The 27,239-nt window shown below is 30.7% G+C and overlaps 1 protein-coding gene across 5 annotated transcripts in view; it reads left to right on the forward strand.

Moving 5' to 3' along the window:
• Positions 1-27,239, forward strand: part of LOC105208777 (ras guanine nucleotide exchange factor R) — a 126,540-nt gene that overhangs the window by 18,040 nt on the left and 81,261 nt on the right. For all 5 annotated transcript variants that reach the window (XM_029037945.2, XM_029037946.2, XM_029037949.2 and 2 more), the window contains one exon: positions 3,832-4,718. In XM_029037945.2, coding sequence (XP_028893778.2) covers positions 4,236-4,718 — 483 coding nt within the window. In that variant the 5' untranslated portion in view covers positions 3,832-4,235. The remainder of the gene's footprint in view (positions 1-3,831; positions 4,719-27,239) is intronic.

A 27,239-nucleotide genomic window follows, 5' to 3' on the forward strand; every position in this document is an offset into this window, starting at 1 on the left:
TGGTTGCCTATGCTGATTAAGCGATCTTAAATTTTGTTATCAAATTTCTAAAACCCATTTCGCTGGTCGCTTTCAAAAAAGGCCTTGTGACAGCGATTTCATCTGAGGATGAGACAAAGTACTTATCGGACCGCTTTCGTATGTATATATATATTTTTTTGTTAGGTTAGGTTAGGTTGGTCTGGTAGGCCTGCAAGCCACGCATAGACCAGTTATGGTCCTTTTTGATCCCAGAATATAGTGCCTTCACATGTTTCCTGAGTAGTAGTCATCATTTAGGATGCCTGCGCCAGACGTGAAGTTTTTTTTTGCACAAAAAACAAGTTTTTTATGGAAAACTTCCTATATTTATGGGGAAAATATTTTGAATATTTAAGCATCACGATTAGTAAATAAAAATATTTGTTTAGCTCATTTATAAATACATAATTAAAAAGAATTGACATAACCTTATCGAAATAGAATTGCTCTAAAAAAAAAATAAATAAATAATTTCGGAATTTATGCGAAAAATAACCGATTGTCTTTACAATAACAAATTTTGTAACTAATTGAAGCACACTTAAAATGCACTATTTTGTTGCATTTAATATTTTTATACTCTCGCAACAAAAGTTGCTAAAAGAGTATTATAGTTTTGTTCACATAACGGTTGTTTGTAAGTCATAAAACTAATGTATCAAAATGATCAGGGTGACGAGACGAGTCAAAATCCGAGTGGCTGTCTGTCCGTCCGTCCGTGCAACGGATAACTTGAGTAAAAATTGAGATATCTTGGAACACATGTTTCTTGGGAACGTGAGAGGGTTGCTTTCGAAAATGGGCAAAATCGGACCACGCCCACAAAATGGCGAAAACCGAAAACACATAAAGTGTCATAACTAAGCCATAAATAAATTATGAAAATGAAATTTGGAACATAGGATCGCATTAGGGAGGGACACATTTGGATGTAATTGTTTTTGAAAAGTGGGCCTGACCCCGCCCCCAAATAGCTTTTTGTATATAACTCGCACACCAATAAAGCTATATAAACCAAACTTTCTGCGGTCGTTTATTTTAGCTATTTCCTTATACAGTCCATAAATGAAAGAAATCGGATAATAGCCACGCCCACCTCCCATACAAAGGTTAGGTTGAAAATGACTAAAAGTGGGTTATCTCACTAACGAAAAACGTCAGAAATACTCAATTTTACAGAAGAAATTGAAGAAGGATGTTGCACTGAGATTTTTTTACAAAATGGAAAATGGGCGTGGCATCGCCAACTTATGCGTCAAAAACCATGCCTACTCGACCGATTTGAATGAAATTCGGTATATAATGTGTTCTTGGCACCCTGATGACACGTGTGGAAAATGTGTGAAATCGGTTCACAACCACGACAACTTCCCATGTAACTCAATTTTGAACTCCATCTTATTCCTTCACTTTATAACATATACATAAGGAAACAATGAAGATAGCGAAATAAAACTTTACACAAATACTGTATATGATCTGTGGCAACTCTTGTGAAAAAATTGTCGAAATCGGACTATAAGTTTTCAAACCCGAGAATATCGCATATGAAGTGTACAGTGTCCATAGTAATTTTTTACCGTAAATTTCTGTAAATCTCTCAGGTATCTTAATTTAATTTAGAGGAAATATTTGTATTCTAATAGTGTGTCTCTGTACCAGAAATGGTTAAAATCGGGTCATAACTTCCCTAGCTCTCATATACCTTATTATAGGATTTCAAATTGGGTCAACTTGTGTGTTATCTTAATAAAAATATATCAATAAATTGCGAGAGTATGAAATGTTCGGTTGCACCCGAACTTAGCCTTTCCTTACTTGTTTCTATTAAATTTTCACATATTTTATTATTTCTCACACTTGTTCTAAAACTGTATTGACTTTACAGATTTGTGTGTTTTTATTTTTAAATCACACTTCATATTTGTATTTATTTAATGCTAGGTTTTGTTGTTGTATGAATAACAACAGGCGTTTTAATTTGCATAATAGGATTTAAATTTAATTTTTTTTTAATGTTTTTAATTTTAGTTTTTTTTATTTTAAAAATTTTTTAAATTGATCTTTTTTTATTTAAAATTTTTATTTGAATATTTTTATGCACTTTATGCAAAATTTTATATGAAAAAAATTGTCGCTTACATTTTCAATTATTTTTTTATCGCTTTTCTTTAGTAATATTTTTTTCAACCGTTTCAATTTGACTTTTTCCAACAATTTTCATTTGACTTTTTTTGTTGTATTTTTCTTTGCATGCAACGCAGAAATTGTTTTTTTCCACACATACGACGAGTATTTGCTGGCCATAAAGCGATTTTAATTCATTTTTTTCTGGCTGCAGTTTGCACACAAGTGTTGTTGCTTTATTGTTGTTGCACTTTTATTTGGCTTCACAGTTTTGTTGTTTTTTTTTTATGTAAATCAAGATGAGAAAAAAATCAACTTTTAACGCTTTAACAATTTCGATTGCATGTTTGGCGCGGCGCATTTTTACTTTATTTGCGTGCATGTCTGATGGTGTACGTGAATGTATGTAAGGGTGTGTGTTTGCAATTTAATTTTTTCTGCTGCAGCGCATTCTGCCTTCATGCCTTTGTCTGCCAGGTTTTTGAGTTGAATTTTTCATGACTCTGATTACATTTCTGGCCGGTTTTTTTGTTGTTGTATTTATATGGCGTTTTTAATTTAAAATGTTGTTTGTGGTTGTTTTTGTTGTAGTGTTTTCCATTTATATTTATTTTTCATTTTCCAATGGCAATTAATGCATTAATCGCTACGGATTACATTTTCAGCTGCAGATTATTTTGATTGCCGCTTGTTATGCGAAATCATTTGACTGTTCAAGGCCATTTCGCCAACTTTCAATTTTTTATTGCTAATTAGCGATTTTCGCATGCCTCGCTGCGGATTGAAGTGGTGAAATTTTAAGGGCTTTCAAGTTGCGGGGGATGTGAAAATAGCACATATACATATATTTTAATATATTCATGTCAGAAAGTAAAAAATATTGGAATAAATGAACTAAAAAATATATAAAAAATCTAACAAATATTTAAAAAAAAATTCAAAAAGAAAAAAATTTAAAAAATTTCGAAAAAAATAATCGAAATTGTTCTAGCAAATTCTATTTAAACTTTAGAAACAAAAATTATTTTTTAATATTTATAAATAGTAAATATTTACAAAAACAAAAAATAATATTCGTTATGATGTAGCAAAAATTTCAATATTATAAAAAATTATAAAAAAATTCGAAAATTTTGAAATTTTTTTCTTAGTTTTTAAGTTTTTAATATTTATAAATAGAAAATATTTACAAAAACAAAAAATAAACAAAAAATATTATTCGTTATGATGTAGCAAAAATTTTAATATTATAAAAAATTATAAAAAAATTCGAAAAAATATTTTTTTTTGAAATTTTTTTCTTAATTTCTTTTAAATTTTTTTTTACATTTTTAATTTATTTTCCATTAAATAATTTTAATTTAAATCTGTTTTCAATTAAATGTTTCTATTGAAATCTATTGAAATTAATTAATATAGAATAAAAATTTTTCTGCATATTTCAAAATTTAAAAAAATAATTTGAAATAAAGATTTTCGAAAAAAAAATGAAAAATAAATAAAGACGTTAAAAATATATTTAAATAATTTTAATTTCGCTTTCAAATTTTTTTTTATAATTATTTATTTATTTTCTATTTTAATTTTTAGTCGCCTATTTGCAACTGTAAATATACACTTTCTGTACACATTAAATTGCAGCAATATTTTTTCTAAAACACCAACATATGTTGTATTTTTCAGTGGAAAGGCGGTTCTGCGAATCGAACAGGAGAAAGCAATTTCAAAGAAATATCGCCAAAATGCTTTAACTCGCAATAAAAACGCACAAAAAACGAAAACAACAACAACAAGATCGATTGAATACGAGCAATTGGAAAGTGCAATAAAATAGATGAATGTAAAATATTGACGCAAAAATAACAATAACAACGAACGAACACGCAAAGTGCGCGATAACAAAAACAAAAAACAAGAGAAAAGAAAGCAAAATATAAAAATATAAATAAATAAATAACAACAAAGTAAAGGCAACAACAACACACAGCACAGAACACAGCATAGCAAGCGAGCAGCGCCATAAACGAAGAAGGTGGTGCGTCAGTTGGTGTGGAGGCGGTGTAGGAGGAGGAGGAGGGCAGTGCAAAATGACAAGAATTGCAAGAAAAATGGCGACCGCAACAAAATTCGCCATCGCGGTTGGCAACATTCTCACAATATTTATGGCAATGACAATGTGTTGTTGCCAAGTGGACGGGCATCCGCAGCCACGGCCACAGCCGCACCTACAACACCAAACTGAAGTGCAACAGCAACAACAACAGCAGCAGCAACATGTGCTGGCAACGTCGCCACAGGCGACAACGCATAAATACCAGCAATTGCAATATCAATTGCAACAACAACAAAAACAACAATATGAATATCAGCAACAGCTGCAGCAGCAATTGCAAAAACAGCAGCAACAACAACAGCAACAGCAGGAAAAATTGCTCTATCAACAGCAACAGCAGCAGCTTAAGTATCAGCAGCAACAGCAAAAACAAAACGAACAAAAGCCGGATAAGGCCAGCTATGTGGCGGAGTCAGAGCAGCAGCAGCAACAACAGCAACGTGCAGCACCCACACAGGTTAGTGTTGTTATTGTTATTTGATTAAATTCCAACAATATTTTCTTAACTTTGTTGCACTTATGACAAAGCGGTGGCGCATGCAATCGCTTGGAAAGTGTCGTGCAGAAATAGGGTCGTTAAGAAGTGGTAGGGTGGGGAATTATGAAGACATTAACTGTATGCAATTACTCAAATTTCTGGAATACCTTAAGAATCATTTAAATCTTTTATTATATATATTTTTCCGGTGAAGAAGGCTTGGGTGAAAATATTATAGAAAATTAAAAAAAAAAAAAATTATCTAAATTTTTTCATGATATTTTGAAAATAATATTTTTCAAAAATGTATTAAAAACCACAAAAAAAAAATCGGTCTAGTTCATATTTTGTAAAAAAAAATAAAGTATAAAAATATACCGCTACAAAAATAATAATATTAAAAATTTTAAATTTTTTAAAATCAAAATTTAATTTTTTTTCACTTACCCATGACTCTGCTACTGTGACCATCTTGCTTTCAAAATTATTGCTGCAAAAGAAAAATACAGAAAATAAATTAATAAATATATTAAATATTATGTTTTTGAAATTAATTTGAGACAGGGTTGCCAACTAATTTTTAATTATTGGCACAAAAAATGCCTTCCGTGAATTTTATATGCATATTATTACACCTACAAAAATATAAAAAATAAAATGTAGCAGTAGGGTTACCGCTATAATTAATGACTCCAAAAAGAGTTACCATATTATGGAGATTTGATGATATAAAATTATTTAAAAATAATAGGAGTCTTTAATGTAGTTTTTACATTCAAAAAATCTAACAAAAGTACATCTACATACTGCATTTATGCTCATTAACAAAAAATAATAAGGCAACTCTGAAATATTTTCATTAGAGAAAGTTAAACTATTTAATTTAATTTATTTCTATTATATTTCTATTTATTAATGGATGGGACTTAAGTTTGATTGCTCTGAAAACTCTATTTCAAAATTTTCAAAAATTGCTTGACAGGGTTGCCAACCAAAATTCTATAAAAAAAATTTTTTAGTATAATATGAAATATAAAGCTTTAAAATTATGTCTTAAAGACGCTCTTTATATTTAGTAAAATGTGTATGTGCATCATATATAATATTTGTATATAAGTCTGTTGAGAAGTGTAAGCACATTTGGACGAATAATGAAATGAGTGCGAAATTTACTTAAATGGGGGGCAAAAACACTTAATATTTTAAATTTTTGAAAGCGAGTTGCTGGCATCGTTTCAAATACCTCAAAGCAATAGTCTTGTTGTTATCCGCCTAAAAGTATGCTATAATTTTAATTTTACATCATTCACGACTGTTGATTGGCTCCAGGGCTGGACGATAATCATGCTCATGAAAAATTGCAATAAATATATTTTCTAAAATTGTACCCAAAATTCGCTAAATGTTCAAAAATCTCCCCTTCAGTGCTGCCATGTGTAGATAAATAACTATTATCTACAACTGCCTAAAACTATTTTTTTTTTTAGTTAATACCCAAACTGCGCTAAAGCAAATCTACATCCCTCTTCCACTTTTTCACACATACATTTACAAGCATAAATTTTTATCACTCACAGCCACCCCTGCTATCAACAACTATATAGTTGTTATTCAAGGAAATTTGTATTTATTTTTATTTGCAATTTTATTGTCAGCGCTCAGGGCCAACCTACGTACACTAAAACACCAAAACACACACACATAAAAACAAATACTAATACACACAAGTACCCAAGCGTAAAGGCTGTAATAAAGCGCCATGTGTGTGTGTGTGCTATGTCTCATTCAGCCGCCGCCACCACTGACCTCAACCGTACCCCGTTATTGTACTGCTTGGTTGCCAACTTCATTTATAACAAACCCGCCGCAACCCGTATCCCCCGCGCGCACCTTTGTTTGGCTACCTTACAGCGTTTTGTCGTCGTGGTCGCTCGGCGCCGCAACCTGCCGGGTCACATGAACACCCATTTTAGTTGGGATTTATTGATTTTTGCGGCCGTAAATTTTTTGCACATACAAATAATAAAAGTCACACGTGGGCGGACAAGGCGGACCAAGCTGCCAATAGACGTTTTGTTTGCTGTTGTTTGCCGAAAATATAACAACATATAGAAATACACCTTGTGTGATATGTGCGGCCTTTAAAGTGACAAGAGAGTATGTAATTAGAAAATTTAAGCAAAAAAAATAATAATAAAATAAAAAATAACAAAAATTTAGGAAACAAATATTTTTTAATATTTTTAAAAATGTTTAAAAATTATAAAAAAAAACAAAATTTTTAATTTGAAAAAAAAAAAAATGCAAATGTAATATTTAAATATTTAAATATTTTTTTTTTTACAAAAAAATCAATAATAAAATAAAAAATTATATTTTCTATAATTAATTTATAATTAATTTAATTAGAAAAAGAACTATTAAAAATCAATTTTATTAAAAAAATAATAAAATTAATGTTTATTTAAAAAAGTGGAAAATAAATATCCAAAATAATATTAAAAAAACAAAAAATACAAAAAAACAAAATAAAAAAATTTTAAAATAAAATAATGTTATTTTTTTGGGAAAAAATTTTTAATTACAAAACAAAATTTCAACATTTTTTAAAGTATTTACATTTTCTTTTTCACAAAAACATCCAGAATTAAAAGAATAAAAATTGTATTTTCAAATAAGTATTTTTTTAACAATTTTTATTAATATTTTTTTTTCCATTCACTCCATACACTCTGTTCAGTATTTATGAAATTTTAATAGTTTTCCGCTTGTCAAGTTCACGTGTCCTGTTGTTATAGCCCCTCAATGGTTGCGAGCTATCAAATTTGATATCCTTATGAGCGTCATAAAATTTTACGTTTATTACGGCAATTGAGTAAAAATTTATGATTTTTCAATTTCTGATTGCCGGTTACGCAAGTGTGGCAGCTGCAGCAAATTAGTGCTCGCATAAATTTCAATGAGCTTTTAGGTACATATTTTGAAGTGTTTCCCACGATAAATGGTAGCGAAACTATTTTCTGCATGGTTTTTAGCATTGATTCTTAATGTAAGGAAAATTTTTAAGTAAAAACTCACGAGAAAAAATATTTAAAAAAAATTAAATTTTTTTACGCAAGGAAATTATCTCAGAAAATTCAGGGATTTAGTGAAAATTTTAAATTATTTTCTCAAAAATTTTATAAATGTCGCTTTTTTCCTCATTCCTTTACATCAAAATGGCTCTACTTAACCCTTTCTTAACTTTGAAGTCACATTAGCTTTTAACCTTCATCTCAAAGCGCCTCTCAAACCATTTTCATAGTTTCTTTACAATGCATTTAAAGCAAATGCTGCTGTGAGTATGCTTTGAGGTAGAGGTCTCTGCTATTGAAATGCAAATTGTGTGCGAAATTCACTTGTTGTTGCTGTGAGTTACAAAACAAGAGTCAAACCGTCAAAAGCGACTGTTCTATTCCAATGCAGACGTGGTCACAAACAAAGAAATTTTAAAACAGCATGAATGAGAGAAGAAATAAAGTAAATATAAAGAAATAGTTAATGGGCCAAAATGTATGCCAGGGTAAAGAGTATAGCAAAATAAATAAATAAAAAATAGTAAAATGTTCAATAAAGAAAGTTAAAAATAAAATAAATTAAATTAAATTAAATTAAAATAAAATAAAATAAAAATAAAATAAAATAAAATAACATAAAATAAAATAAAATAAAATAAAATAAAATAAAAATTCTTTTTTTAATAAAATTATTATTTTTTATTTAAATAAAAAAAATTTAAGTCGAATGTGCATGTTTCGAATGCTATATTTTTTGTAATCTATTATTTAAAAATAATTAAAAATTAAAATAAAATAAGATAATATTATAAATAAATTTTTTAAATATATAATATAAAATTATAGAAATTTAGCGTAATTTTTTCAACCAAATAAAACACGCCACAACTTTTTTGCCTAAAATCCGCCTATGAAGTACACACTCGTGCGCTCCTAAAAGCATGCAACATTAAAAACAATGTCAAATGCAGATTTTAAGCACACACACAGAGACACGAGCGAAAGGAGAGCACTTGAGTGCAGTGCGAGTACGGACGAGGGTTGACGCATAAGCTGCTGAGGGTGAAATATAGTTGCACTTGGACTCAAGTCATGCTTGTTGCATCGCAACAATAACACCACAACAAAACACTACAACAAAAGCACTAATGTTATTTAGAGCAACAATGAAACGACAATGCCGAAAGCTGAATGGAGCACACACCAAGCGGATTAGCAAGGTACGCTGCTTGTAAATGAGCAGAGGGGGTGACAACAACAACAAAAACACCCAGAAACACAACAAACAAACATCGAAGCTGCATTAACAACAAACAACAAAGCAACAATATGATGAACAGCTGTATGCAGTTATAACGGTACAGCGCTGTGCGGCGCGACGGAAACGACGGCGCCGGAGACAAACAGCGCATTAATAACACACAACATGGCAGCCGAACAATGGCGATAACACGCGACACGCTGGTGCAACGCGACTGGCAGGCTTAGCGTTGTTGCAACAGGCGGCCAGCAGCACACGGCTGGGGGAGGTTGTAGCCGCTTTGGCAGCCGCTTCGGGAGGTTTATCATGCTAATGAAAGTACGCGGAGGCTGATTTAAAGAAAAATCACGGTACTTTACGGAAAGCGAAGAAAGCAAAACAAGAAGAATGGCGAAAAAGACGATCAAAAGGAAGCGGCATGTCGTTTGTAAGCCAAGTTGCAGTCGCTGGAGACAGGCGGAAATTACCGCGTCGACGAACAATTACGAAAACTGCCAGAAATATGGATAAAAAATCAAATGAGCGCAGCAAAAGCTAAAATTGAGGGAGAGAGAACGAAAAAAGCAAGAAATTTAAATAAAATGTGAAAAGAAAAGAAGAAAAAAGCTGGAAGAAATGAAAAACTGTACAACAAAGCGTAACTGACAACAACAAAAACATGCACAGCCATTGTCAGTAGACGACAACGGTTCTTCATTGTAGAAGAAAGTTTAGAAAACGCAACAAAAGGAAACAAAAAAAAAAAGCTGTGGATGCAGCTGGGCATGAGTTGTGAGTTCGCATTACTGCTGCCGTCGAAAAAATGCCGAGTGCATGCGGTTGGCTGACTTGTAATTTGGTATTTACGCTGCGTTGAATTGCATACTTTTAGGCGCTTAGGCGCATTATATACCGCTGAAGTGCACTAAAAGCAATAGCGAAATGTAGTAATAAACATAAACTAGCGGTTATGAGCGCATTGTTGGTGTGAAATAGGAAGCTTAAAGAACAAATAATTATGATAAGGAGGATTTTGTGAACATTTTTTCGGGAAATGTGTCTTAATGGAGCTTTAAATAAAGTATGACTAAACAACTTATTTAATTTTTATTTCAACATTAAAAACAAAAATATTTAATTTTTTAATAGCTTTTTGTCATAACTTAAAATTGAACAAAAATTCAATGGTAAAATTTTGAAATAATTTTTTGAAAAAAATAAAAATAATAATTAAAATTAAAAAAAAAAAGAAATTTTCAGTTTTAAAATATATTGTTGAGCATTCTGGCAATATTTGCTGTTCGTCATGGCGTATGAGTAACATTACTGTCCGCCCCATAGCACACCGTTACGTATGAGTAACAAAACCAAAGCAATGATAGAAATGGTCAAAGTGGCGTATGAGTATGAGAAGAAATAATGATGATTTGTGACATTTTTAACCTTCATTGATCTTCACGAAGGTTAGCCAAAAAAAATAATAATATTTTTTTACTTTCAAACAAAAATAATTTAAAAAAAAATATTTTTTCTTCAAAAAAAGTATTATTAATTTTCTTTTTACCTTCATAAAATATTAAAATAAAATAAAAAATATTTTTTGCAACAGTAAATTTTTTTAAATAATTGTTCGACGATTTTTTTTGCGAATTAGTTGAAATTTCTGAAAAAGTGTTATTTTCTGTTTTAAAATATATGTTGGTGCCTAAGGGAAAATATGTCCGAAAATGAAGCTTAGAAATCGTTATTTATGCCTAATAAAATTAATTAATATTTTTAATTTCCAAGCAAATATAATACTTCTCTAACTCGAATCACCATAATCCACAAAAAAATTTCGAGTTATAGAATATTTATTAAAACATATAAATTTTCAAAAAGCTGTAAAATATGGATTTATGCACTGTTTTATTTATTTACTTCGCAAAAATTGTTATGGCTCTTGATGTCTAATTGCAATTTATGCAATCCATAATTGTAATATTATACTTTTCGTTCGCCTACGTACGATATAAAGGGACTCTTTTAAAATTCTGCCCTTGTCGAAAAGTTAGATTTATAAAAGTTGCCTTCTATTCCCACTTCAAGAGTTCGAGTTATGGATAACTTCGAGTTATAGAAATTCGATTTATGGAAGTTCCACTGTATTAAATTTCAATTTTTCGTAAAAAATTAGGCACAAAAAATTTAACGTTAGAAAATTAGAAAAATAAATTTTTTTTATTTTTTTTTTTCATAAAAAATTTTCCAAAAAAAAGTCAAATTTTTTTAATTATTTTTGAAAAATTTCGAAAAAGTGTTATTTTCTGTTTTAAAATATATTTTGGAGCATGCTAGCAATATTTGTTGGTCGCCATGGCGTATGAGTAACATTACTCTCCGCTAACATACCGTTACGTATAAGTAACATAGACAAAGCAGTGGTACAAATAGTCAAATACAATAATACAATACAATAATGCTACTAAATGACATTTCGCTAATTTAAATGTAAAATACGCTATCAATATTACTCTGCAGCTACTCTCCTCTCCTCCGCTTGATTTGATCTTAGCTGCTTAATTGACTTATTTATCACACGACAAATTAGTCGGTTTCGTCAGAAATTCAACCGTGCCACATTCCAACAACCGCTTCTAAAATTAATATATCAATTTGTAGACTACACTTAAGCGGACACTCACCCAGAGTTTGCAGTGTGTCATTTAACTACAAGTGTTTCTTATTCCGCTCACTCACGCTTGACACAACGTTTATTTCTTCACAGAAGACACTTGAGTTCCCTGTGAGCGCTCAATTTGCTTGCAAGTACGTCACTTTGCTTTTGGTTTTCTACTTTATTTTCACCGCTTTTCCGCCAGAGAAGAAGAGGAGAGCGCATTTCTTTCACTATGCGGCTAATATGACACCACAGACTGTCTTCTCTACTCTGGTATATATAGTTTGTTACACGTTGTTAGCCAACATCTTCATGCGCTTCCTCGCTCTACCGCCACCGCTGTCTTCACCCTCCCACCATTGGCGCGCTTAATTTCATTCCACTCTCACTAATGATGCACAATTTTTTGCTTCATTAATCTTTCGCGCATTTGGCGTTACAATTATTGGTGGCCCACCCACTGCCCTTCACTTCTCCATTTGCCTTCCTCTAACAAGTCACCGCTTGCCTTCACTGCTGCTTGCTCTATGACCCAACTAATTGTTGGTTGCTTATCTAGCACTCCGCCAGCCGCACCGCCGCCTGCCGTTATGTTTGTACATACATATGTCTCGCGCCACTAGTTCGCTTCCAGCTGAACGCCCAATCGCAATTAATATTCGCAAATTGCTTTAATAATCACCAAGTTGCTTTTGATTTTGTTTGTGATTCTCCAGCTGCTTACGGTCTAATGATTTCGATTTCATATTGGTTTTGGCATTAGCCGCCAACTTGCTACTACTCCCTTGTGTTTTTGCTATTTTCACCCCCATCTTACCTCCCCTCCATCGTGATTTCGCCACCTTAATTCGCATTCGCTTTCTTGCTTCATATTCACTTTTTGTGCGATTCATGTTCTATTTTCGCTTCGATTTTAGTCTGCCGTTATGCTTTGCAGCGCTTTTGCGCTTTACGTCACTTTCTCGTTTTAATTGCTTTCGTTGTCAATTACGAATTTCATGCGAATCCTTCTTGTCTGCGTATATTCCGAAGATATTTTTTTCTTCATTCCTTGCGCTATGCCATGGAAATTCGTCTTGTTTGCTGCTGTTATCCCGTTATATGCCTTCACTTCTATTGCAATTCACACTTTTTGCTGCTATCTCTTTTGCATTCTTTCCCTTTAGTCACCACCTTCCTTGTTGGCCTGCTGCTGCTATACTGTTGCCAACAACAATCGTGGCAACAACAAAAGTACATTGAAATGTATTACCAAAGTATCACTTGCATTGAATTTTAATTTTCACGCTCCAACAGCACAAGCAGCAGTCGGTATTTCCTCTCTCACTTTTCGCAATTTTCTTTCCATTTTTTTGTCTTTTGTGTGCGCTTTTCCCAGTCTGTTACGCCTGTCAGTCATTTGGTATCACTTTAGAACTTTCACTTCACGCAAAGGCGGCTTAAAGTGTATTAAAATGACGCACATTTGTTACAGCAAGCACAGAGTGCTATAGTTAGCTATAATTAATCATTTTGTTGTTGGTGGGGGAATTTTTCTTTTTTTAGTAAAAATTAAAAAAAAATTAAATTTCAACAGGTTTGAAATCAAATTTCCATTTATAAATTTAAGAGCGTTGGAAAAGTTAACTTTTACGAAAAAAAATGGATATAGACTTGCCATCCATTTTATTAAAAAAATATACAAAATATTTATTTTTTTAATTCGGAATTTAGCCACCAAAAAAGGTTTTATTTTCAAAAAATGTGGCATAGAGTTGCAAAAAATATTTTTAGTAAATTTAAAGTGAATTATAGCTGTACTTATTCACTATAGAAAACCATTAAAATAAAATTTTATTTTGAAAAAAATTGGCATAGGGTTGCCATCAACCCGATAAAACATTTAGAAATAATTGTCAATGTTTACTGTACTTATTCACTATAGCAAACGATAAAAAAAATATTTTAAAAAATCTTAAAAACATTTTTTTTATAGCTAGAGTTGTCATATTTTTATAAAAAACAGAAAATAATTTCTAAAAAATAGTTTATAATTCAAAATTGCAGAAAGCTGTATTTAAAACAGCGAAAATAAGTAAAATGTTAAAAATATAAACAGCGTTGCCATATTTTAATAAAAAAACAGAAAAACATTTTAAAGAAATAGTTTATAATTCAAAATTCCAGAAGGCTATATTTAAAAAAGATTATTTTCGTAAAATGTTAAAAAAATAAACAGCGTTACCACATTTTCATAAAAAATAGAAAGACATTTTCAAGAAATAGTTTATAATTCAAAATTGCAGAAAGCTATATTTAAAAAAGTTTGTTTTCGTAAAATGTTAAAAACAAATAAACAGAGCTGCCATATTTTTAGTAATTCACAAAATTTTTTCACAATTATGTAATAATGAAATATTGTTTTTGTTAAATTAAAAAAATAACAAATCTCACAAAGGCATAAAAATCCATATTTTTTTAATAATTAATATTATAGTTTTATTTTAACATTATAAATAAGTTGGCAACTCTATTATTTATATATAATTTAAACAATTAAATATAAAAAAATAATATAATACACTGCTTGCTTTATTCCCTTATTTGGAAGTTATTCTATATTTTATTCCATTTTTAAATAATTGGCAACTCTGTAAATACATTTAAACGTTTAAAACGAAAAAAATAAGAAATGTAATCCAAATTTCTTGCTTTATTACTGTATTTGCTTCTATAAAGACTGTTGATGATTGATGATTGACCAAACATTTTCGAGATAGGGTTACCATCAATATACTAATAAATAAAATGTGAATTTAACCAAAAATATGTTTTTATGAAATTTGAAAAATATTTTCAAATTCAGTATGCGAAATTTATATTTTATTATTATCATTTCTAATTTAATTTGTCTTTAAAATCACATTCAATGATATAAAAATTGCAATATCAAATGAACTTTCACTGTAGTCTACACAAATTATTTTGAAAAATTATGCATTACTTTTATTTTTGCAATAACGAATTACTCAAAAAACAGCAAAAAATGCATAAATGCTTGCAAAAAAAGTCAATTAAATGAAGCTAATTGAATATTAATAAATTCAATGGCCTTACAAGTGTGTCATACTGTTTCACAGATTTTTTAACTTAAATGTATATGTATCGCATTAGCGGTATTAAGCAAATCAATATTTCATGAACTTTTTTTTGTGCATGGTTTTATTTTTTTTTGTAATAAATTTTAATTAGCACACATAATTTTCCGCGGAGCATAAATCATCGTCATAAATCGGGCAAATTTGATATGAATTTCATAAATATTTCATAAATGGAGTGTGAGTATTTTTTATTAATTTTGAATACGTATGTAAATATAGAAATTAAAATAAATCAATAGAAAGCTAATTTCATAATGAATTGGCTGCTGAAATCTATACTAATGCTAAAATATTTCTGAATGTAAAATTTTCTTTAGTCAACTACTCCCACTTAAATAAATAATTTCATAAACCACTCGAGAATTACAGACCTGCCAACAAAGCGAACGAAATAGCCAACAAAAAGTGGAGTTCGCTTAAGAAATATAATATTTTTGTTGTTAGGGTTAAGTGGGGAAATATTTCGGACCGAATAAACTTATATAAACTGTAAGGTAGAGTCTAGGTAGTTCCGAAATTATCTCTCCACCATATTTTCGAGACTGATAGAGCACTTTTAAGCATTTTTAATAAAATTAGCGGAAGTAAGCGACTCTGAGGCTTTCCTCGACATAAGCAGACGTTTAGAATTTCATTAAAATTTTATGAAATGGAGAGCGCCAATCATTAAGTATATGATACAAGAAATAATATTATATTTAAAAGAAATTGTGTGCATCTTTTTTCTGAATGTGAGGCTGTATATGTAGAAGTAAGGGTGTTATATATGTATATATATATATTTAATAGAATTTCATCTTAAATGTATACAGCCGCCAACCTTACACGATTGCCACGACAGCAATGCAATTTAAGAGTTTAAATATTTACACAGACAGCGAAATTGCTGTGCAACGTGAGGTGGAGCAATTTCAGTCATGGATGGCAACAGAAGCAGTGTTACCTACAGGCAACACTAACACACAAGCACAACACCGAAGCCATTTTCAACGCGCTGTCCACAGCTGCAGTGCTACAGATACATTTCACCCATTTTTTCTTTTGCCTTATACCTCACCTGCCCCCACCTGCATGCCATTAGAGCTCGATTTCATTCACACACATACACATACACCTTCATACAATTTGCATGCATTTTTAATTTGCCTATGTGAATTCATTTAACTTGCGCTGCTATGCCGTGCTCGGCTGTGCTTTGCAATGCTATGCTGTGCCTGCGGATGTGGACGCCCAACGCTGGCTGATTTCATTTCCGCTTTTGTACGCCATTCAGCGTTGCAATCGATGGCGTTTTTCAGTGTCAGTCAGTGACAATGATTTCGTGGGAGATGAGCGCTGTGGGGACGCTCCAGTGCAGGTTTCTATGTATATTGGTGTATGTATGTATTGGTGTACATGCAAATAAATCTTCTCCTAGAGAGCCCATATTACAAACGGATTGACCGGCGGCGTCAGCAAGCGCGCCGATTTTATGCATTTCAAGAGTTACTCAATAAAGTTGTCAAACGCAATTTTGCTGAAGTACTTTCGACTCGAAGAAGGGAATAAAAACCGTTATTTATGATGGTTTTAAAAAACGAATGAAAAGCTAATATATTTATTCAAAATTGTATACAAAATTTAGATTTTCAAAAAATAAAAATAAATTTAATTTTCAAATTTTTTTTATAAAAAAAAAATTTAATTTTCAAATTTTTTTTATAAAAAAAAAGTTTTTTTATTTGTGTAAAAAATTAATTAATTATTTTTAACGAAAAACACTTTCAGAATAAGAAAAAATAAAATTTTAAAAAATTTTCTATATGACAAAAAAAATAATGATATAGAATTAAAAAATAAAAGTTAAATTAAAAAAGTAACCTTAAAAATATATGAAACTGTTCTGCAAAATGTATTTAAATAAATATGAAAAAATATAATTTTTTAGTGCTTTTGGGCAAAAATTCAAATTTTTTATAGGAGTAGATTTAAATAAAGAACTGTTACGCAAAATTTATATATTTAAAATGTTTTTATATTTAAAAATATTTTTATAAAAACACAGAAAAAAAATTCAAATTTTTAATAGGATATTTTTTGTGGATAATTTTTAAAATATTTTTTTTTTTTTTAATTTTTTGTGTTTCCTTTTAATTTAATTTAAAAAAATTATAATTTAAAGAAATTTGAAAATATCTCAATTTCTATTAAATAAATGAAGGAATTTTTTTACGGAAAAGTTAAAGTTTAATATAATTATTTTTAATTCGTATTTAAATTTATACATTTTTTTTTTTCAGTATTAAACTTTGAATTTTATTTTAGAAATTTTATTTTGAAACTTTTGTTTAGTTATTTTGAACACTGTTTATAAAAAACTTTATAATGGAAATACATTTTTTTTTCTAGACAAAAGCTATTGTGTAAGAAAAAAAAATTATACTTCAAAAATATAGCTTTTTCTTTGAAAAAAAAAATGCCGAAAATTTTTTTCTATGTATTATAATCGGAAACAAAATATAAACAAATAAAAAATATAAATATTATACCAATAATTATAATAATGTGATGTAAATTTCTAAAGTGTCTCTGATTCAAACATAATTAATTTAAAATTTTCCTCAACCCCTCCCAGATGGCAATATTTACTTAATTTCAAAAGAATGCATTACTCACATACTTTACGAAACGCGGCCACTAAAGTTATTAACATGCTTATCGCCAACAGTCAACCAGTCAACGCTGCTTTTTTTCACCCACTTTTATTTATTTTCAATTTAAAAATTTAAACGCATTTCCGCTTTTATCGCCTGCAGCATAATTTGTGAATTTTTCAATTCCAACTTGCATTGTCGACACACGCCTTTCAATTTAATACGATGCACTGAGCTGACAGTGTCAGTGTGCGATTAACGCCAGCGATGGCCACAAAGCGCACGCACACAAGCGTGTAAATACAACACACAATAACAACAACAACAACAATAACAAACACCAATACACAGAGAGAGCGAGTGAGCGAGTGAGCATATCTCATTATTTTGTATGATGAATGTTGTTACTAAATTAAATTACGCCAAAATGCATTGTGGGGCAACAATATGCAACCGCAACAGCAACAACAACAACAAAGCAAAGTGTTGCGAGTGTGTGTGGGGAAAATAACTAAATAAAACACAAATAAAAGGGAGAGAGAGAGAGAAGGGTACAAAAGCAAACAAATAATGTACACATGTGTGAGGAACATATATGTGTGTGTGTGTGAGTATATGTGTGAGTAAACAGCAGCCACCGCCGCCGTCACCACAGCAACAGTCCATATTATATTATATAATAAAAGCAACAATCACATCAGCTGCATGGCAATGATAATGCCAAATTGTGGCACCCGCTGTGCTGTCGAGCGCATGAATATACAACAACAACAACAACAAGAAGAACAACATGCAACAACAATAATAGTAGTAGCGTACGTACAAACAATGATTGCAATAACAATGGCCGCCCGCTGGTGCTTTTATAAAGTTGTTAGTCTCGTCTCGACGTGCCACGAATTGTTGCCACTTGCCACTTGCCGCTTGCTGCCGCTTGACTTGCAACACTAATGCGAAGGGCATACGCATGCACTCTATGCCAGCAGCTGATGCAGGCGCTCCAACACACGCAGCCACAAACACTCAAGCGTGTGAAAACATAAACAAAAACACACACAAAATGGCGTATAAAAGTAGATATTTATCTACGTAGTGTATGAAATACAGCTGCCACATATTATGTAGCAGATTGTTGTTGCTTACAGCCATATATACTGAGGCTAATGCATGCTTGTGTTGGTGGCAGCTGCAGCTAGACACGTTTTATGGTTGCTTGTGTCTGTCGCTGCAGTGGCAAAGTGAGGTTAGGTTGAAGTCATTGTACCCAGCAGGTGTACTAACAGGCTATGAGTTCAAAGTGTTGCAAATTGAAGAATACAAGAACTAGAGTTTTTTTGAATATTTCACGTAAAAATTTAATAACTAGTTACATGGAAACTAGTTTGAGGCCAGTTGATAAAATATTGCAAATTTATTGAAAATACTTGCAGTAATATTTCTTAATGTTTTTTTTAATAATTTAAGTTATTAAAAAATAATAAGAATATTAAAAAATATATACATATATTAAAAATAATATTAATAAAACAATAATTATAAAAAAAGTATAAAAATAAATTTTTAGAAAAAAAACTTTTTTAAATATATTTAAATTACGAAAAGATTTCTTTTTATTTTTAGTTCCTTTTTAAATGCTCGCCTTTTTTTAATTCTTAATGCACTTGTTATCCAAAAAAACGTTTCAAACATATGCTATTACACACTGGCTACGCAACTGGTTGCAAAATCACTAGTTTTTAATTTTTTTTAATTCAATTTATTACGACTACAAAATTCAAATTTCATGAAACTTCCATTTCACATAAATATTATTTTTTAAGAGTTGATAACTACTTACAAGAAAGTTGTTTAAGACTAGTAAATAATATATTACAAACTACTTGAAAATAATTGTTTTTGTAATTGATTCTATTTATTTATAATATTTTTCTAACTCATATTCAACCCACTAAAGCACTAGTTCTTAATTTTTTTTAGAATTCATTGTATGAGTTTTAGTTTAATTTCAATGAATGAGTTTTAGTCGCGACCACAACATGAATTTTTAAACAGTTTGCCATTTCACATAAAGATAATATTTTTTTGAAAGTGTTAATAACTAGTGATACGGAAACTAGCTTGGGACCAATTGTAAAGAAGAAATAACTTTAAAATAACTGCTGTTCCATTTTTTGGTTATCGAAAATACAGTTTTTTTTTTAATTAAACTTTTTATTATCGAACTAGTTACAAAACTGGTTTTAAAATAACTAGTTCAAGATTTTTTTCTGCATTTATTATATTGAGACTAAAAATTATTTTTTAAGTAGTTTTACACAATCATAATTTTTTACCATCGAACTAGTTACGTAACTGGTTCTTAAATCACTAATACTTTTTCTTAAGAATTCATTGCATCGCTACTAAAATTTTGTTTTTAAGTAGTTTCACCTAATTACAACTTTTTGTCATCGACCTAGTTACAAACTGGTTGTAAAATAACTAGTTTAATTTTTTTTCAGAATTCAATAGTTGCCGAAAAAATCTTAACTTTTAAGTAGTTTCATATAAACTAGTTCACAACTAATTACATTCCGAACTAGTTTTATTGTAACTAGTTGCAAAATAAAAGCGATTAATGTCTGTCTAAGCATATAATTGCTAAAACTGCATATTTATTATATTGTTTTTATATTATGTTTTCTAACACATCTACACCGTTAGAAAAGCAAATTGAAATATACACACTTTTAGATATAATCTCACACATACACACATTTGTACATCTGTATGTGTCTCTGCTTGTGACCCTAATGCAGGTTTAGTTATCCTTTCTGCTGTCTGCTTAGTTATTTATACAACTGTGTTTAGTTGTGGTTTTGTTTTTGTTGTTGCGGTTTTATTTTCTTTTACTATTTTCAGTATACTCAGTGCTTTTGCTTACTGTTATTCTTTAGTTCATTTTATTATTATTTGCACTGCGTCCCTACACCATTGTCACTCGCTTGCTGCCCCTATAACTCATTCATATACATATATATACACACACACACACACTAAAGCTGGATCGGTTTCATTGTCAAATACGCCATAGATCAGATTTGTTGCAACCACAACACACGACTATATATGTATATGTACATGCAACAGTACGTGCAACGCCTGCAAATTTCCAACCAAATGTGTGTTGACACCTTTTTAGACTCAGCTCTTGTGCTTAGCCTAACTGTTCATGGCTGTTGGTTTAATTTAATGGAATTGCTGACAGTGACCAAGAATATGTACTCGACTCGCTGCGATTTGTGGGCGCATTTCATTGCGTGGATTGCAATGTTGGAAATTACTATGGATGCAGAAGAACAATCACCATTGTTGAATGATGGAGCAGGGAACGCTTGACTCTTGTATGTATGTGATTGGCGTTGCAATCGTTTAGCCGATTATAGCCGAATCGATGATAGTGCGCCAGTTCGCAGTTCGGCGTCAGTTGGAAATCCCAAGTGTAACCAGGTCGCTCTCCACCTGGTCCCTCCAACGGAGTAGAGGCCTTCCCCTTCCTCGGCTTCCTCCGGCGGGTACTGCATCGAACACTTTCAGAGCTGGAGTGTTTTCGTAAATTCGGACAACATGACCTAGCCAGCGTAGCCGCTGTCTTTTTATTCGCTGAACTATGTCAATGGCCTCGTATAACTCGTACAGCTCATCGTTCCAATATTCTGAGTACCATAAATCTTGCGCAAAATTTTCCTCTCGAAAACTCCTAGTATCGTTTCATCTTATGTTGACATCGTCCAAGCTTCTGCCCCATAAGGCAGGAAGGGAATGATAAGCGAGTTGTAGAGTTTGATTTTGGTTCGTCGAGATAGGACTTTGAGGACAGTTGATGTTCCTGAGGCAATCGAGTTTTCACATATTTGGCTAAGAGCTTTCCTTATTTTGATCGTTTAGAAAACACCTCATGGAAAAATATTGAGGAAGATACCAGTTCGAATAAAATATTTAGCTTATTTGGTGTCTGCAGGCCTACTAAATACTAAACCTAGTCAAAGCACGACATTTTCGTGAGAGGGAAATCGGGCCATTCCGTTTCGACTGTCTTGACTTTCTTGATTTACGAAGTTACAAAAAATACAGTTTTTCATTCGTCCACATTATATACTTATATTTCCAGAGACCAAAAAAATTTCAAATTTGCCGAGAAGAATTTATTAAATGGAGTCATAAACTGACAAAGACCTCAGTAACGAGGCGAAGCTGTATCATTTTTAACACTCAAATATCATTCCGATTTAAAATATAGTTTAACAAAATTTCCTTTTTGATTACCATTTCCATATCAGATCTTCTATTTCGTTCTTTTTGGACCGTTTTAAGGATCTATTTAATTCAAGGTTCACTCAATCCTTTGTGGTTGAGGGAATCCCCAGACGAATACTCGTATTTCTGAAATCTAACAGATCCCATGAAATTATATCCGTCATTCAATCGTAAGCAAGAGAAATTAGCAAGAATATAAGAACCTGGAACTCAGTCATCTCTAATACATAAGGCATGATATCAAAGAATACCGTGTTACCAATATCAGAAATGAAGGCAAACATTTAGGGTTCAGCTATTTCTCAATTTTTCAATTTTTTGGATCTTAGAATTACCAGACAGATACCAGTATTTCTGAAGTCTAACAGATTCCTTCAAATTCTTTCCGTCATTCAATCCTAAGCATTCTACTGAGAAATTAGCAAGAATGTATGAACCTGGAACTCAGGCGTCTCTAATTCTTGAGAGTCAGTAGATCAATCTACAATGTGGTACCTATAGTCAAAAATAAAGCACTTATATCGCCACCTTAGACTTAGAAGAGCAAACAAAGAGAGGAATATCCTTAAAAGAATGCAAAACACATAAATTTGAGTGCATGCATATAAATATAAATTAATTTTAAGCGAACTGGGAAGAAGAAGAAAGACAAATCTGCAATTCATGTATACTCATATATACACCCATATAAACTCCACAAAAGCATAGAACAGTACAGTTTAACCCATAAATAATCATTAGCTTAAGCCTTTCAGAGATATGGCTGCTCTTTTCAAATACAATAAATTAGGAAAACACACGTCCACACACACACGCACACCTGGTACTTTTGGTCAATTGGTTAATGGATTAAATTTGTTCAAATTTGTACCAATGCAACGCTGGCCTTCAACTAATTGTCAGCAAGTGACATTTTGAGTGGCGCATTAATTATATGGAACATTATATAAATATTTGCATTTTCGTTTAAAGTGGCAATTAATTGTTGCAATTTTTGAGTTGGAGAAAAAATATATTCAGTGAAATAATACTTGCAAATGCAATAAATTGCTGTTATGTGTGACCATATGCAATGAAACCGCAATCCGTTGAGTGCACACATACATAAACACATATAAAATTGTACACATATAGAAAAAAAAAGCTCATTAAATTCATGTGTGCGGTGTGAAAATTAAAAATAGCAAACGGAAATAATGTGAAATAAATTGCATTGAGCACAAATTTACTTTTTTTATTTTGGAAAAATATAAATAATCGTAAAATAGTTGAAAAAAAAAATAAAATAAAAAAACAAGATAAAACAAAATAAAATAATTTAAAATAAAATAAAAAAAAGTAAAATAAAGAAATTGAATAAAATAAAATAAAATAAAAATAAAAATAAAATAAAATAAAAATAAAATAAAAATAAAATAAAATAAAATAGAATAAAATAAAATAAAATAAAATAAAAAAAATAAAATAAAATAAAAAAATAAAAATAAAATAAAAAAAATAAAAAAAAAAAATAAAACAAAATAAAATAAAATAAAAAAAATAAAAAAAAATAAAATGAAATAAAATAAATTTAAAAAAATAAAATAAAATAAAATAAAAAAAAATAAAATGAAATAAAATAAATTTAAAAAAATAAAATAAAATAAAATAAAACAAAATAAAATAAAAAATAAAATAAAATAAAAGCAATGCATTTGCACAGCCCACTTCAGGCTCAAAATAAAATAAAAAAATAAAATAAAATAAAAAATAAAATAAAAATAAAACAAAATAAAATAAAAAATAAAGTAGAATAAAAGAAAAATAAAATGAAATAAAAAAAATAAAATAAAATAAAATAAAATAAAATAAAAAAAATAAAATAAAATAAAAAAATAAAAAAAATAAAATAAAATAAAATAAAAAAAATAAAAAAAAATAAAATGAAATAAAATAAATTTAAAAAAATAAAATAAAATAAAATAAAACAAAATAAAATAAAAAAATAAAATAAAATAAAATAAAAAAATAAAATAAAATAAAAAAAATTAAAATTTAATTGTATTATATATAACATAAAAACAATTTGTTAACTTAATGTTATATTACATTAAGTTTATTTTTTTGTTTTTTTTAATTATAAAAATATGTCATAAAACAAAAAAAAAATTATTAAGAACTAAATTATTTAAAATTTATATTAAAAAATACACATTTTTTATTTTTTATAATTTTTGTATATTAAACTTTAAATAAAATTTTTAATGATTTTTTTGTATTAAAATTTTATAGTAAAAATTTTTAATTGCCTATCTATAATACAAATTAATTTTTAAACGTCTTCATTATTTTTTTAACCAGAAAAATGTATTATAAATTATTTTATACAAAATTAAAAAACAAATTGGTTTTTAATAAATTTAGTATATTTGTTTTTTAATTTTATTTATCAAAATATGTACTTTAAAGTATGTTTCATTAAAAACTTAGAAATCGCCAATTTTTTTTTTCATTTTTTTATTTTTAGACATATTTATACTCTCTAAATAGTAAATAACTAATTTTTATAAAAAAAAAAAATATATTTAAATGATTAATTATTTTTTAATAAAATTTTCAATTCTAACTCTTTTACTAAGTTTATTTTATTTTTCGGTATATTTGATATATTTTAAATTATATTAATTTTTTAAATTCTTTAAATTCTTAAAAAATTATTAGGTTTTAATAAAATATTTGTTGTTGCTTTTTGTTATTTCAATATATATTTCAATATATTTTAATTTTTTTTATACAAGCAAAAGCACATGGGCTCATATCGTTGTATTACATATGTATTTTTAAAATGCCCAATAATGCCTCTAGGTATTTCGGCTTTTAATTGTGGCACATTTCGTTCAATAATAATTTATTATTCCTAATTTTTAGCACGGCCAATAGACCTTTACAAACAGACATTAAACCCTACAATACAAGCCTTCAAGCATTGACTGTACAGGCAATTGGCTGAATTAAAATGTATTCGCAATTTTAATGGCATTTAGAAATTTCGCCGAATTGCAAATATATTTCAAATTGCCTATAAATTTCGAATTTCCATTAGCAAATTACGGTGCAATGAAATATTATTGATAACTGTAATGCCGAAGCGCGCAATTACACTAAAAAGCAATACGCCATTAAATGAATGAAAATTGCATGCGCCTAAAAGTAGACAGTATTTAGAATACAAGCCAATATAATTTGCTAATTTCAGCCAGAGCAATGTGAAACAAATATAATTGTTTTCAGAAATAATATGTATTAAAATGGCGCATTAATGCATGTCAAGCGGTTATGAGAGGAATTAAAATGTTTTTTTTTTTCGAAAAGGCCAAAAAGTAACGCCACAATGTAGGCAACACATAATGTGTAATGTATTGAAATTTATATTTAACGGCGATATGTCAATGTGGAAAATTTGTAGTGAAATTAACTACGCCGAAGTCAAGCAGTACCTACAAAAACACATCCATACCCACAACACATACCATTCCGATACTTTTCAGCTTCGCATTTTAAAGCATACTTTTAGGTGTTCCTTTTTATGGCCGCTCAAGTCTCACACCATATATTTCGTGTGATTTACTGACTGCCGAAATTCGCTACAACTATTTTGCATGATAGTTTATTATTTCATTTTTATCGCACCCTCCTCTCGGTGAGTTCACGTGACGGGAAGATACATGTTTATGTCCGTGTGGGTGCTTGAGGCCATTTACCCAAATTGCACTTGAGGTCAAAGCTCAGCAAACATTTGTGAAGGCTGGAAAGCGACGTTGAAGACACAGTTAACTGCAAAAAGATCGAGAGAGGGGAAGTCGAAAATGGTGAATGTTGGTAGAATGAGGAAAGACGAAGTTGGTAGACAGTGTGAGCGAAAATATCGGCGAAATTGTTTGGCAGACTGGGTTGAGTGGCAGTGAAAACGCTGCAAGTGTACGCCACACACCTACACAGGGAGACACCTACATTTATTTTGCCGTTAATGTGGCAACCAGTGTAAAATACAGCGATTCACTTTATACTGCCCCAAATACACGCCATGAAATTCACTCAACGAGTTCATTGCACCCGTTTGGCGCTTCACTATTTAGTTGTTGCGCCGTAGCGCTGTCGACATGGTCGCCACGGTGGTGGTCGGGGTTGTCATGTAAATAATGTCCCTTTTTATACTAGAGCAATGCATTTGCACAGCCCACTTCAGGCGGTCGTTCACTTTTTTTACGCGTTTTACCTCAATAAAATTGCACAAGCAGTATTCTGTTGGCGTTGCGGCAGCTCGACAGCTCAGCTGGCAGACCACGATTTGTGGGTGAAAAATAAGAAAATGTGTCAGGATTACAGCTGAAAATGAGGTTACGGCGGATAATAGGAGCGAAGAAGAAGGCAGAAGATAGTTAAGGAGTAGCTAAAGTGATACCGTAGATGAAGTAGTTTGTGGAAGAGATCGGTGAATGGAACGAAGTACAAATACATGCTGGAAAACTGTGGAAGAAATGAGCTTGATAGACAGTTTCAGGAGCCACTTTTTGGAGAGGTTTTCCGAAAATCGGAAGCTAGAGTCAGATCTATTCGTCGGCTACTCGAAGATTTCTTAGAGAGACCTGGCGTCTACACAAATTCGGTACCAATTTCTTGCAATTCGAATAGTTTTGGTCCGGTCTTGGTCACCTAGCCAATATCAGTCGTAAGTTTCTATATTCTTGAGCTAATCCGCGCTAGGAGCAAGGAGTGTACGCTCGATCCAAATCGTCCCTTCCTTTTCTCAAATCAAACTGAGACAAACTGCTCCGTTTTTTAGTGGAATTTCGAGTTTTTTTTGGGAGAAGTGGAACTTTGTAATGACCGGACCAGGAAGCTTTAGGAACCACTTTACTCCAGAAAAATTAGTCAAGAAGCTCGAGTCCTATTTATTGGTCGGCTACTTGAAGAGTTTTAGGAGAGATTTAGTGACTGCAGACCTCTGATACCTAATTCTTGCATTTCGAAATGCCTTTGCGAGGTTTTGGCTACCGAACCAATACCAATCACAAGTTTGGGCACCTGGAGATCATCTGCGCATAGAGCAAGGGGTGTTCGCTCAACCCTAGTGGTTCCTTCCTTTTCTGAAATCCTAACTAAGACAATGTAATCTGTTTTAAAGCGGTAGTTTCAAATTTTGGTTGGAAATAGTGGAGATAGATGTCATTGTAGAGCACTATAACTGTAATCTCGATTCATAACAAACCAATTTACAATTTTCAAGCTCTTAGAATCACGTTCCATTATATAATTGACAGCCAACCCCGCCTTGGTCCAACCCGCGGCCGTACTTAGCACTCAATCAGCTCGCAGTCAAGAACTTTTCGCTTGCAATTTGTGGCTCGCAAAACTTTCGACCAGCCATAAGCAACATTGAATTTTAAATTTCAGCAAAAAGTCCTGGCTTTCAGCAAAACTACGAGTTTGGCGGCAA

The sequence above is a fragment of the Zeugodacus cucurbitae genome, chromosome 5 (assembly GCF_028554725.1).
Source record: "Zeugodacus cucurbitae isolate PBARC_wt_2022May chromosome 5, idZeuCucr1.2, whole genome shotgun sequence".
NCBI classification, from domain to species: Eukaryota; Metazoa; Arthropoda; class Insecta; order Diptera; family Tephritidae; genus Zeugodacus; species Zeugodacus cucurbitae.